We start from the raw sequence: 12,455 nt of genomic DNA on the forward strand, positions 1-12,455 counted from the left end.
CTCAGTCTTTGGTGAGTTTGTGGGCACAATTTCCCAGCCTCCTTTTGCCCTAATTATTCACAGCTTCTGACTGGGCACTGAGCCAGCTCCTGTGCTCTCTTGAAAATGCATTCTTGGAAAACTATAGGTACAGAGACTAGTACCAAGATGCTCAAGACACAATCCATATATTGTCTGAATACAGTGGGGCACCGTGTGGTTCAAAACTGGTTTAATTGCCCCTCTTCAGATTTAAGTTGATTTTAAAATGTTTTCTTGGTTTCTGAGAAATGTTTCTGCTGTGTTATACTGTGGATCCTTAACTGAAAGTCCAAGGGCTAAATTTCAAAGGACTAGACTACTTTTTCCTCTTTATGAGGAAAGTTACACTTCTGTAAACACTTTTAGGTTGGTTTTTTTTCCCTTTCTAGATTATGAAATTATTCTCAGAAATAATGAGTGAGGAAAAATCAGGAAGTTTTTTTATCTTACTCATACTTCAAAATGAGGATCACTTCTTCAAAGAGTGACAGAATCAGAACAGTAGAACAAAACTTACCATCATATTGACAACCTTTATGCTAGAGCAAGGTTCTTTCCTAAGATAATTTTTCTAGAATGTTTTCCTGTCCAATATAAATATATGTATTTAAGCTCCGTAGTGTCAAACCTTGTTAGCATTATACATGTATTTGAGAATAGGTTCTTTGGGGCAGAAAATTAATAATCTTTATTTTGATAAAACTGCAAGTGTCACTTTTCATTTATTTTAGCGGTCTTCTTAGTCATAGTCAGAGAAAACACTTTTTAAAAAATATTATTATTTCAAACCTCACTTCCTTGATGTTATTAACAATAATGTTGGGGTTTAAAAATAAGTTACTTGTGAAGGTGACTAAATCTACATCCTAGATCTTAACTTCTCCCTACAGTTTACAATTCAGAATACACAACAGTTCCCAGAATATAAATGCAAAATTCAGAGGACTGAGCCTACCTTGTTGTTTTTTTTTCCTTTACAGCTTTAGTAAGCATGAGGATTATATCCATTTTCATGGCTCATTGTTCGTCCAGGCAATAGATTATTGCTTTTGTTCATGAGGCCTGAACAAAAGTTGTAATAAGGATCTCATTATTTCTTTATTTATCAGGATAGAAATTCCCTCTAACTTTCTCCAGCTCTTCCAACCATTTCAGCAAACTTCCAATTTTTTTCATTACTTTCTGTTAATCTGTTATCATACTGATTTATGCCTTATTTCCAGAACCCACAAATTCAGCCTAGAGCCAAAACGACAGTTCACTGTGTCATCTATGCTGATACGAAGGCAACTGCAATCTTCTGAGTGTGTTACTTATGACATCATATTCATCATTAGAGATTTCTGTTGCTCATCACCATTAGTCATCCTATTCCAGTTCCATATTTCTATTCCCCACGTTCCTTATATTCAGCACCACATTTCCTTTCTTCATCACAGATCCAACTATATTTTTCTAATCTGTTTTACAGTATGTTGCAGCACACCTTAATCTCTGGAAGGCTGAAGGCCTCCCATTCACAGCTCATAGCTCTGCCCCAGTCTCATCTTCCCCTTTTAACTCTGCAGTCAGCAGAAAAGGAAACAAACAGGGCTTAGCAGATAACAGTAGTTAATTAAATAACCAATAACATATGTACACAAACTTGGCAACTAATTACTGTGTGCAATATCTGGACCTGATTAAAGCATGCTCCATGGAGCACTGTTTGGGTAAGGGGCAAGAGCAATCAGTAGGGAAACTGAGGATGCCCTGCTGAAGTTATACAGTTACTCTGGAAAAATATTTGGATAGACCTACTCGCAGGCTGCTGAGGGTGTCCTGAAGAGGATGCTCATTTTGGAAGATTTCTGTTGCATCTCTTCCCACCCGTCCACTTCTGCATTTTTCTTTCCCTTTTCTTTCTTCCTCTTTCTCCTTGTCTTTTCTCCTCCTTTCTGTCTTTTAACATTTTTCCTCAGAAATTACTTTTATTACTAGAGTTGGTGGATATGATATGCTATGGACACTACACCTAAACCTTTGTGCATGAAGCTTTTCTCTACACTCATTTATGTTGCTGATTTTAATGAGACTGAATAAAAAAGAAACATATCACATTTACTGGAATTTTGTTGCTTGCTTCTACCAACAGAAATTTGTATATTAATACAACTATTCACTGCATTTTTTTTTTGAGTTTTGAAAAGTCCACAATAACAGTCAATTGGTGATTATCTTCCTTGTAAAATCTAACGTGTAGGTCAGTTTGTCCAGTAACTCAGCTCCTTCAGTATTGATTCACCTCTCACTGCTTTTTAAGATGTCTGAAGTTGTGTAGAAGATGCCATAGCACGTGATCCAGAATACATTTTTTGACCTGTGATTGTTATTTGCTGCTCACTGTAGATTTATGCCTACGTATTTGAGAATATCAGATCAGTTCAGCTGGAGGCTTTACTTCTCTCCTTGCTGAGCATTGTGGTGCTTGTTCTTGTTAAAGAACTGAATGAGAAATTTCGGAGAGACATTAAAGTTGTTCTTCCCATCGATCTGCTTCTGGTGAGTACAAAATTGTATATCAGGCTTTTTCTTAAAGAGCTTTAAGTGGTTCATCTAATCTACTGAAGTTTACTGTGCTGTCCGTAGTTACCCGCACCCACACCTGCCACTTATTAAATGGACAGCTAATTTTCATGGCTGTATGATAATTGTAAGAACATGAAACAGTTTGGCTAAATAATTAAGAGAGAAGTGACATATGCTCCCAATTTGTATAATATTTTTCATATGTGTACTACTTTTTACATAGTCCCAAGAACACAAAGCCTAGAATGTTAAAGTGTAAGAAGTTTGAAATAGAAAATGAAAAGTAACTGGCACATTGTAACTCCAGGCAAGTTTTGTGCTGGGTAGTTGTGGCTTAAATATTGCTTGTTATTCATCTGCAACAAAGTTAAATATCTATACTGTTGTTTTATATAATTTTACTATTTATTCTAACAGTTTTCCATTAACATGGCATAGACTAAATTGAAATTAACTACTGCATTATAAACCTCTGCTTTAAGGATTAAGTTGTAGTCATATGATCAGCACCAGGGTAGAAGGTTTCTCTAAGCCTCTAAAACAAAATAAAAAATGTGAAGGACAGGTGCTTTTCATGGTAGATTATCACAATTAATCTTCTTTTGCTGGAAAAATTATTTACAAAAAAATTTTTATTGGGCAAAATGCTGGAGAAGAAGGTAGTGTGGTTCTGCTCCATGCTTTAAGATCTGTTTCTGTGTTACCTTTTTTAAAATATTGGATAAAATGTACCAGCAAACAAAAGATTGTGGACACTGGAACTGTGCCTGTTCTATTGGGATTTGTCTGTTCATCTCATAAAAAGTATGGGAAATGATTTTGAACCTCTCTGGGGTCAAACTTTCCACTCCCTCAGCAAGATTCATACCTGCTGGAACATAAAAATAAGAGGTAGACACTTATTCTGCTGTGTTTTGTGCTGAAGTCAACAATGCCAATCTGGATTAGATGTGCTCAGAGAACATCTGCTGAATCAGACTACACAAGAACACCTAAATTACGCAGTACTTTAAGCTGCTCACATGAATGACAGTGGTTTGGGGAGCAGGCTGAACAGAGGGAGTTTGGACACTGATTGGCAAGGTTCCTGAGGCTCTACAGAGACTCATACAGATCTCCCTCATTAACACAGAGCGTACAAACTGCACTACAATCCTTCTTCAGCCATCTTTTCTAAATTCATTATTGTGTCCAGATCTTTTGACTCTCTTCCACATTTGCACAAATTTCATAATAACACTTTGCTGTCTTACTAGATTGATCTAAGGATAAATGCATGAACAGTGTCTTGTGCTTGGGTGTGTCAATGATAGGGACCATGTCAGAAGCTAAAACCAATAGAAATATAACTTCTTTTTCTATGTTGAATCAATAGATAATTGCTACATCCGTTGCTTGCTACTACGCTGATATGGAATACGTCTACGGACTAGAAGTTGTGGGACATATTCCTGAAGGGTATGCTTTTTATTAGCTCGTGGCTTTTAAGTATGTTTATTTCTGGGAACAGTCTCCCAAGAGGTCAAAGTAGTTTTCTGAAATAAGAAATGGCAAAAATCTATTATGTTCATTTCCCATCTCCTCAAATACTCTCTCACAATTCAACCCCATGTTAACAAGTTTTATCTCTATAGATACCATCACAAAAATGCATTCTTGGACATTTTCATAGCTTTTTATGACTTTATGGAATAAAATGTAGGCACTAAATACTTGATGTATGAGAGAAGGGCAGAACACTCTCTACAAGATTATTGCAACCTGCTTTTTGAGAGTTGCCTTGGGCTATTGTAGCAGAAAGGACTTGCAATGAGATAAGATTTATCGATTACTACACTTCATCCTTCATACAGTAATTTTAGACAATGTTGTTTCTGAAGAAATGTGAAGGATTTCATTAAGCTTAATCTAAAAATTAGCATTTTTAATACAGTTAGTGATACACTTTTCTCCATGACCTTGAAAGAGGGCAAAAAAAAAAAAATCAGTATAATTAGCCGAAAAGATAAATTAGTTTTCAGACAAAATGTTCAAACTCTACAGGTTGTTATGGAAGAGCACAGCTGTTGTGTAACCTCCTGTTTGGATACTGCAGGATTTCCCTAAATTTCACAAAGTAAAAGTTCAAGATTTCATCATGAGTGCCTGTGTGGTCATTTACACTGATAGAAATAAAACAAGGGACATTTCTGAGAATAAAAATTGGTTTTAAGTATTTAGGTCATGCTATGAATCTGAGATTAAAACAGGGCAAAGTGCGCTCCTTCGATGTGTAATGAACAGGTAAATTGTATTTGTGCAGCTTTAATCAGGAATTTATTTTCTGTCTAACTTCCTGTGAGTAGTGCTGAAAAACAGAAGCAGAGCCTGGATCATTCCTGTGTATTTTTAGGCATTTACCTGAAATATCTAACTGCCTTGTCATTGGAGAGCATCAGAAACCTTAAGAGCACAATTTGTTTCTCAGGTGGTATGATTTGTGCTTTGGAGAGACCAAAGTCTTTTTGTGGGTTACAATCTAGGATGATTTGTTCTTAACTAAGTTGTTTCTCAGCAGTCCCCATTAGAAGGTCTCCATTAGTGTCCATACTGTCCATAACCACAAGATATGAAATTGTTTAAAAGGTTTAAATTAAACTTTACAGGAAAGCCATCTATTGAAAGAAAATACAGTAGAGTCTCTTCTACTGAACATTAAAAAATTAGTGAATGATTGCTGATTTTATCTGTCAGTGAGGGAATTAAATTGAATACTCCATCTGAAACTGTTTTATCTTCTTCTACAAATTCTCTTCTGCAGTTCCCAACAGACTGAGATCTTACTAATCTAAAATATTGAAAAGTGTCACCTAACAAGTAACAGAAAAATTAGCTGTGCATGCAGAGATTGTTTCCCTTGTCTTTGCATGAATTGCAGATATATAGAGACTATGTATCAAGTTTTGAAAAAATTCTTGTCTTTATTTTTTATAGGTTGCCATCACCAAAAACACCACCCATGAATGTCCTGCCTGAAGTAGTCACGGAAGCTTTTGGAGTAGCACTGGTTGGTTATGTGGCCTCACTAGCTCTTGCTCAAGGCTCCGCTAAAAAGTTTAAATACACTGTGGATGACAACCAGGTAAAGCTCTTCCTCCTCTCTGTCACTAAGCCTTGACATCACTTCATCATTTTGGAAAAGTATTATAGATGAATTCCCAGTAGAGAGGGGTATGTTCCCTACGGCATCTGGTGCCTTCTAGTGATTACAGAAACACCCAAATCTTGTTCAAGTCATCCTTGCAGAATGCCCTCGTTGGTTGAGACCTTCTTTTAGGGAAGTGCATCCTTCAGGATAATATTGCAAGGCTACATTCAGTACAGCATTTGGGCATTAATGCATTTTTCACTGCCCTAAGGTGATACAGCTTCTCCTCTGGCAGTTGAGCTCTTAAAGACAAGTTATAATATTAAATCAGCCACCGATTAATGAAACAAAGCAATTATAAAACAAAACCAGGTACTTAAAGCCACAGGACACATCTGATATTATAAAAGGAAGTTATTTTATGCAAAGTAGAAGCCTCATCTGAAATAAAGGTTTGTTTATATAAAAGAAGCAGGGTGGGTTCAGAGAGTGCTGCCAAATTTACAGCCATGGGAGCTTTCTGTTCAGACTTCCACTTTACAGAGGACATGCTTAAATAAAACTGGGCCATTATTCCTACACTACTACATTGCTTCTTGTGGTCGGTGGGCAATTCCAAGCCAACTGGAAATCCATGGAGACAATAATTCAAGCACTGTGGTAAGAAACACTCAATTTCAGATAACTGGCAATAGTACTGTGCAATGAAAATGCTGCCTCCACCTTTCTGTTAAGTGGTTTGGGATGAATGACATAGGGTTGAATGCAAAATGGTTGACTTTGCAGCTGGAGGTCTATTGGAACGACCTATTTAGACAGATCAGCCTTGCTACATCAGTTCCTCTCCTTTAGAACTCTTATGTCATTGGAAATTATAGTGGGAACGTTCTTGTCTACTCAGGTCTCTCAAATATTTTTCAGTATGAATACACTGGGTCATGAATTTCTGTTGGTGCTTCAGAGCCACGTTTTCTAAGGAGCAGCAGGAAATTGCTTTGAGCTTAAACACAGACCAGACTTCAGAGTGGCATGCTGCTTTGTTTCGAGGCCACTCAGTGGAGCACAGCAACCTGTATGTCTTTCTACACCTTAGGAAGTCTTGTAGCTTACGCAGCTAATTACTGAAGCCTTGGAAACTGTGTGTATGTTTGCACTGAATAATGGAGCAAAAGATCAAAACCTCCACGAGATGAGAGCAGTGGATTCAGGGTCCAGGCACAGTGCTCTGCATGGTGCCATGTGGGTGGGTGTGTGTGAGGCTACCTGGGAAGCTTTTAGGAGGTGCTGTGAAGCTTTTAGGAGGTGCTGTGAAGATAAACTCATGATCAGGTGTTCTCTTGGCTGGATACAGTACCATTTTTGTCCTAAGCACTTCTGAGGTCTTTTCTTACACATTTTCCTCAGCAGACCAACATGCTTCTAACAGTCTGGGGAAGAAGACTGATGCTGGGTGGCCAAGTAGGAATGCTTCCTTAGAAAACACTTCTCAGTTTAGACTGCATGTACAAGGTGGCTTCTCCACTTTTTCTTCTATAAATATTTGTTCAGACATGTCTGCATTTTGACTGTGAACAAACACCAAATACATTTGTGATGAAAGACAGCAGACAAATAGTATGGCTACCACACTTCACTTTCACTAAAACATGCTCTAAAAGAAACAAAATCAGTGTCTGTCTTTATCCAGTAGAGTCACAAGCCAGAAATGATCTGGACACTCTCCAAATACGACTATCTGGGGCTTTGGCCAGTTAAAAGGCAGATGTGGATCAAGATGTAAATATTTTGGTTGAACTTCAAAACTTAGCAATAGTGTTTATTGTGTGAACAAAATGTGCCTCCTGCTTTTGATGAATGTGGTTCAGCAGCTCTATTACTCAAATTAATTCTGAGCTGAGAGAAGATATATTCTGTTGGGAAATCCTTTTGCATGAACATATGTGATTTTTTCATTCAAAAATATGCCCATCCTTTATCATTGTTAATATTTACATAGGGGAGTCCTTTGTTGGCAAGAGGCATTGAAATGACAGAACAACAGGAAAAAAACATCTTCTGTTTAACAACTTTGCAGGAATTTTTGGCTCATGGCCTCAGCAACGTGATTCCTTCATTTTTCTTTTGCATCCCAAGTGCTGCAGCGATGGGACGGACGGCACTTTTGTACAGTACGGGCGCCAAAACACAGGTAACAGGTTAGAGTGAAGTACATCAGAGAATTAAAGTTCTAATACTGCTCATTGGAACTTATACTGATTTGTGCATTGTATTTCCCTATTATCCCTTCACCTCTGTCCTGGGAATGACTCTGTCCTGTCATTTTTAACAATCTGCATGGAATTGCACCCCATCAGCAATGTCTTCCTAGGAAGCTAATGGTTCCAGCTTACTCATTTTTACCTGCTTAATTCAACATTACCTGCCAGGTTTGTGGTATCAAGGAGGTTAGGAGTTGTGTTTTCAGACTGCAGAAAACCACATAAAAGCCCTTTCACTTTATGTAAATTTGTCAGCAGCGTAACAAAAGTGCCCTCCAATGGTGTTTAATGGATTTAGTGGTACAAGCTAAACTGAGGTTTTTAGGTTTAATAGTGACCATGGTGGTGGTTCTAGGTTGATGGTTGGACTTGAAGACCTTAAAGGTCTTTTCTAACCTTAGCAATTCTATGATTCTCTTGCCTGTATAAAGGCCATTAGCTACAAGGAAAAGGGTAATGAGGTACAACTGACAAGGGTAAGTACAATCCATAGGTACTGTTTCTTCTTGACCATGTTCTGCAGTTGTTTCTCATGCAGATGTTACAATACCAAGGAATTATGCAGGGCTTTACTTCAAAAATCTACATGTTAACTACTTGCTAATTAGCCGACAGGGTACTCTGAACTCAAGTAATCATAATGAATAATCTCACAAATAATAATGTTGAAAAGCACTTATATGCAAATGGTTTAACTACTACTTGCAGTTAGTTATTTCATATATTTTCATTGGATTCAATGTCATGTCATGTGCCCTCATGCTCATAGACATCCTCTTCTGTAAACTGTCAATGTACTGACTGTACAGTTTGCACTTGTACTGCATCATTTTGTGCTGGCTTTTTCAAGGAAGATTTAAGATAACTCTGAATACCTATAACCTGAAGGCATATAGGGTATTTGAGCACTTTGGCTCTAGTACATGTAGGCAAAGGCTCTGATAGAAGGTTATTCAATACACAAAATGGAAAAAGAAACCGCCACAGTTTGATTTCAAGGTAGGAAATGCATGGTAAAAATATGCTTTGTTTTATACATTGGTTTCACAGTATAGCAGAGCCTGCATGTTAGAATATGGCTATGAGAGTAATTCAATAAATGGAACAATATCTCTCCTGCCTTTTTCTTTTGGAAAGCAACACATCCACTTGATCCTCTACTTTGTCGCTGCCTAGGCAAAAAGAAGAGATGAGAAGAACATCACTTATAAATGTTGGTCAAGTCATAGGCAAAAAGAAGATAGAGGGGTTGCTTTGATTACATAGAGACAAATGAGTTTAGCATAGGTCATGGAAGTAATACAAAGAGACTTTCAGGGGCACAGAGCAGCCCTTTTTTCTCAAATGGCTATACCTGGGTTTCAATTTTGCCATTTGTTCTTCAGCGATATCTTTTCCTACTCTATCATGGACTCCATCATGGACTAAAAATGTCCTTCAAATAGAATCAACACTTTTTTTGCTTGCTCTTTGTGAAGGCAGAAAGAGGGAAAAGTTCCTTGTGACTTTACCAGCAGATTTTCTGTCCCTTTTTCTGTAAACACTCTGTCTATCCTTCTTGATGGTATTTTTAAGTACACCATGACTTTAATTTTCTAGTGTTTTAGCAACTTGTCTGGTTTTGTTTTTAACAACTTGTCTCTTAAAATGAAACCTAATTATTTTAGTAAAGAAACATATTATCGATATAAAAATAAAGTGAGCATCTGTCTACTTATTGTCAAAAACCTTCTGTGAATCTGAAGTGTATCTTTATAAGAGCAGAAGAACTCAGTGAACACTCAGAGTGGAGTAGGACAGTGCAATTTTCCTGTAGTTTTCCATGAGATTAATACCATAAATACTGTGAAGAAGCATATAATTATTAGACCATATATATTTCTGGATTAATTTTACCTACATTAATTATAATATTTTAAATATTTTTTAAAAACTCTACCCACATTTTCTAAGGTAAAGTCTGCTGATATTAACATGAAATTGTTAGTGATTTCTGACTTAACATAATAGTTTTCTTCTAGTGTTAATCCCAGTAAAAGAAGTTAGAAGTCTTCTGCAAAAATGACAATATACATAACTTCTGCTTAGTGCTATGACAGATCTGCTATTTAGTGCAACATAGGGTGCATGGCTATAAATACGTTACAGAATGACAGTGGGTGCTGAGAAACTTCTGGGATGAGATATTGCACACACAGGCTCCATTTAATAACCAAGTGCATAAGTGATGCTCTGGTCTGTGTCTGAGCTGGTAGCGGGGTCAAGCACAGATGTCGAGATCTCTCACTATATTTTCACTGTAGTTGGCTGAAGGTAATAACCAGATATTAAAACTGAAATTATATGCATTTGCAATTCACAGATAAGAGCTAACATCTTAAGNTTCCTTTCCTTTCCTTTCCTTTCCTTTCCTTTCCTTTCCTTTCCTTTCCTTTCCTTTCCTTTCCTTTCCTTTCCTTTCCTTTCCTTTCCTTTCCTTTCCTTTTCTTCCCTACTTTCCTACTTTAATTTTTTAAAATGGATTATATGTAAATTTTGACTGGTTTCCTGTAGGCATTTCCCCCCATATTTAAATCATGCTTTTTGACTGTTGCTTTCTTGTTATTTTAATTGTATTCTAATATGCTTTTCCAGCCCTCTCCACCTATGCACTGCAAGTTCATTGATTTGTACCCCATTCTTTTTGGTTATAGATAATCCATCATCCATACCCTCCTCCTTTTTGATTCAGAGAACAAAAAATTATTTTGTTTGCTTCAAAATTAATGGGCTTTTGCCCCAGAGGCCTTCACTAGGGGAAGGAGAGGAAGTGAAAAAGGGGATTTAAAATTCTTTACTGTGTAGAAGTAGATGAAATTTCTGCAATTTTTCTCACAATAAGGTGGCCTATAGATTACCTTCACAAAAAAGAAAGAAAGGGTGATGATGTGAGTGTTTATGTCACAAGGCCACCTGTGCTTATCCCATTTTTGAAACACATAACCCGTTTTTTTTTACAATTTCATTATAGTATTGACTGCTAAATAAAAGAGAGACCATTTGTTTTCACTAACAATTCTGCAAATGGCTTTTGTTCTCATGTCTTTGCAGTGTGTCTTAGCAAGCATTATTGTTGTGGGCTTGAAGGGGATGCTAATGCAGTTCCGTGACTTAAAAAAATACTGGAACGTGGATAAAATAGACTGGGTAAGTAAACCTTAATCTAAGGAGGTTTTCCTGAGACTTTTTAACAAATACCTACTAATTTAACTTTAATACTTAAATTAGCCCTAGAAGAGATAAGTGCAAGCCATAATTAGTATTTTTGTTGATACATGTTGAGGGGTTGCTGTAGGTAAATTGCCTTAACTCTTTCAGATTTTGTAAACAGAATATCTATTGTTCAATTGTAACGAAAGATTTCTGCACTATGAGGGGGCGAATACATCAGAAATCTAGTTTAATACAAGTCTAAATGGTCTGACAGAATTTGCACAGAATTCCTAGTGGATAATAAAGAAAAATCCATGTGTGAGAAAAGTCCTGGATTTCTCCTCTGTGGGAGTTTTTGAATGTATTGGCCAGTTAGTGGCTAACTTCTAGGCACTTACATAGATACATATATACTGACGTCCCCTACGTTTAAGGTAAGAAACATTCAGAAACATATTGTCACCGTATTGTCCTTTTCTGTGGTGGGAGATACAGTTTACTGGAGTTAATATTGGGCTTTGATAAACTCACCAGTGATTTACAGCAGTAATGGTTCAGTCTGACTAATAATTTGGACTGAGTAAAACTTTTTTTTTCATGGGGTACTGGATTTGAGTATGGAAATAGAGCTGGCTAAACAACATCAAGTTTGGTTATGTGAGATTTTTCACATTTAGTCAAAGAAAACCAGAATTTTTCTATTTTTTTGTTTGGTTTGTTGGTTTGGGGTTTTTCACCCAGAAGAAAAGCTCTGTCTTTCATGAAATCTTATGCTCCTCAAGCAGTAAAATTCTGAAAATATTTTGTATCACTTGTACTGTATTTGATCTTCACATCTTATGATCAACAAATATTTCCAGTGACAGAAATGGTGGATGATGTGGATCAAGAATTATTTTGGGTACACTGGACTTAGGAAAATTGGTAGTTATGGGAGAGAGATATATCTTCTCTATCAGTGCATTGAGATAATAAGTAGTTAAGTTTTCCAGCAGGATATTCTGGAATCTCACCAGATTTGATGCATCTTCACAGATAGACTTGCCTGATTGATTTTTGCTTTTCTAGTTTTTGCAGACAAGGCTGAGTGAGTAGTTAGATTTTACATCTCTGATGTCTGTCATCATTTCTAAGAGAGGTTACAGAAAGGGGGAGTTTGCTAGGTTCATCTTTTTGACTGAATATATTTGAACAATGATTTATCTTCAAGTAGTTGTACCATCAGTCCTTCGCTTGTCAGGGTAAATCATCTTGCTTTAGATAGAATAGTTTAAAGTAAGGCTATAAAC

The 12,455-nt window shown here is 36.8% G+C and overlaps 1 protein-coding gene across 1 annotated transcript in view; it reads left to right on the forward strand.

The window, feature by feature from the left end:
- The window catches only part of SLC26A7 (solute carrier family 26 member 7), a 70,675-nt gene that overhangs the window by 32,904 nt on the left and 25,316 nt on the right, over positions 1-12,455 (forward strand). Inside the window, exons 6-9 of the mRNA XM_027892522.1 lie at positions 2,410-2,562; positions 3,965-4,047; positions 5,563-5,710; positions 7,791-7,904. Of these exons, the coding sequence (XP_027748323.1) occupies positions 2,410-2,562; positions 3,965-4,047; positions 5,563-5,710; positions 7,791-7,904 (498 nt within the window). The remainder of the gene's footprint in view (positions 1-2,409; positions 2,563-3,964; positions 4,048-5,562; positions 5,711-7,790; positions 7,905-12,455) is intronic.

This window comes from Empidonax traillii, unplaced genomic scaffold (genome assembly GCF_003031625.1).
Source record: "Empidonax traillii isolate 1590-97213 ecotype Southwest subspecies unplaced genomic scaffold, ASM303162v1 scaffold355:size2308892, whole genome shotgun sequence".
Classification (NCBI taxonomy): domain Eukaryota; kingdom Metazoa; phylum Chordata; class Aves; order Passeriformes; family Tyrannidae; genus Empidonax; species Empidonax traillii.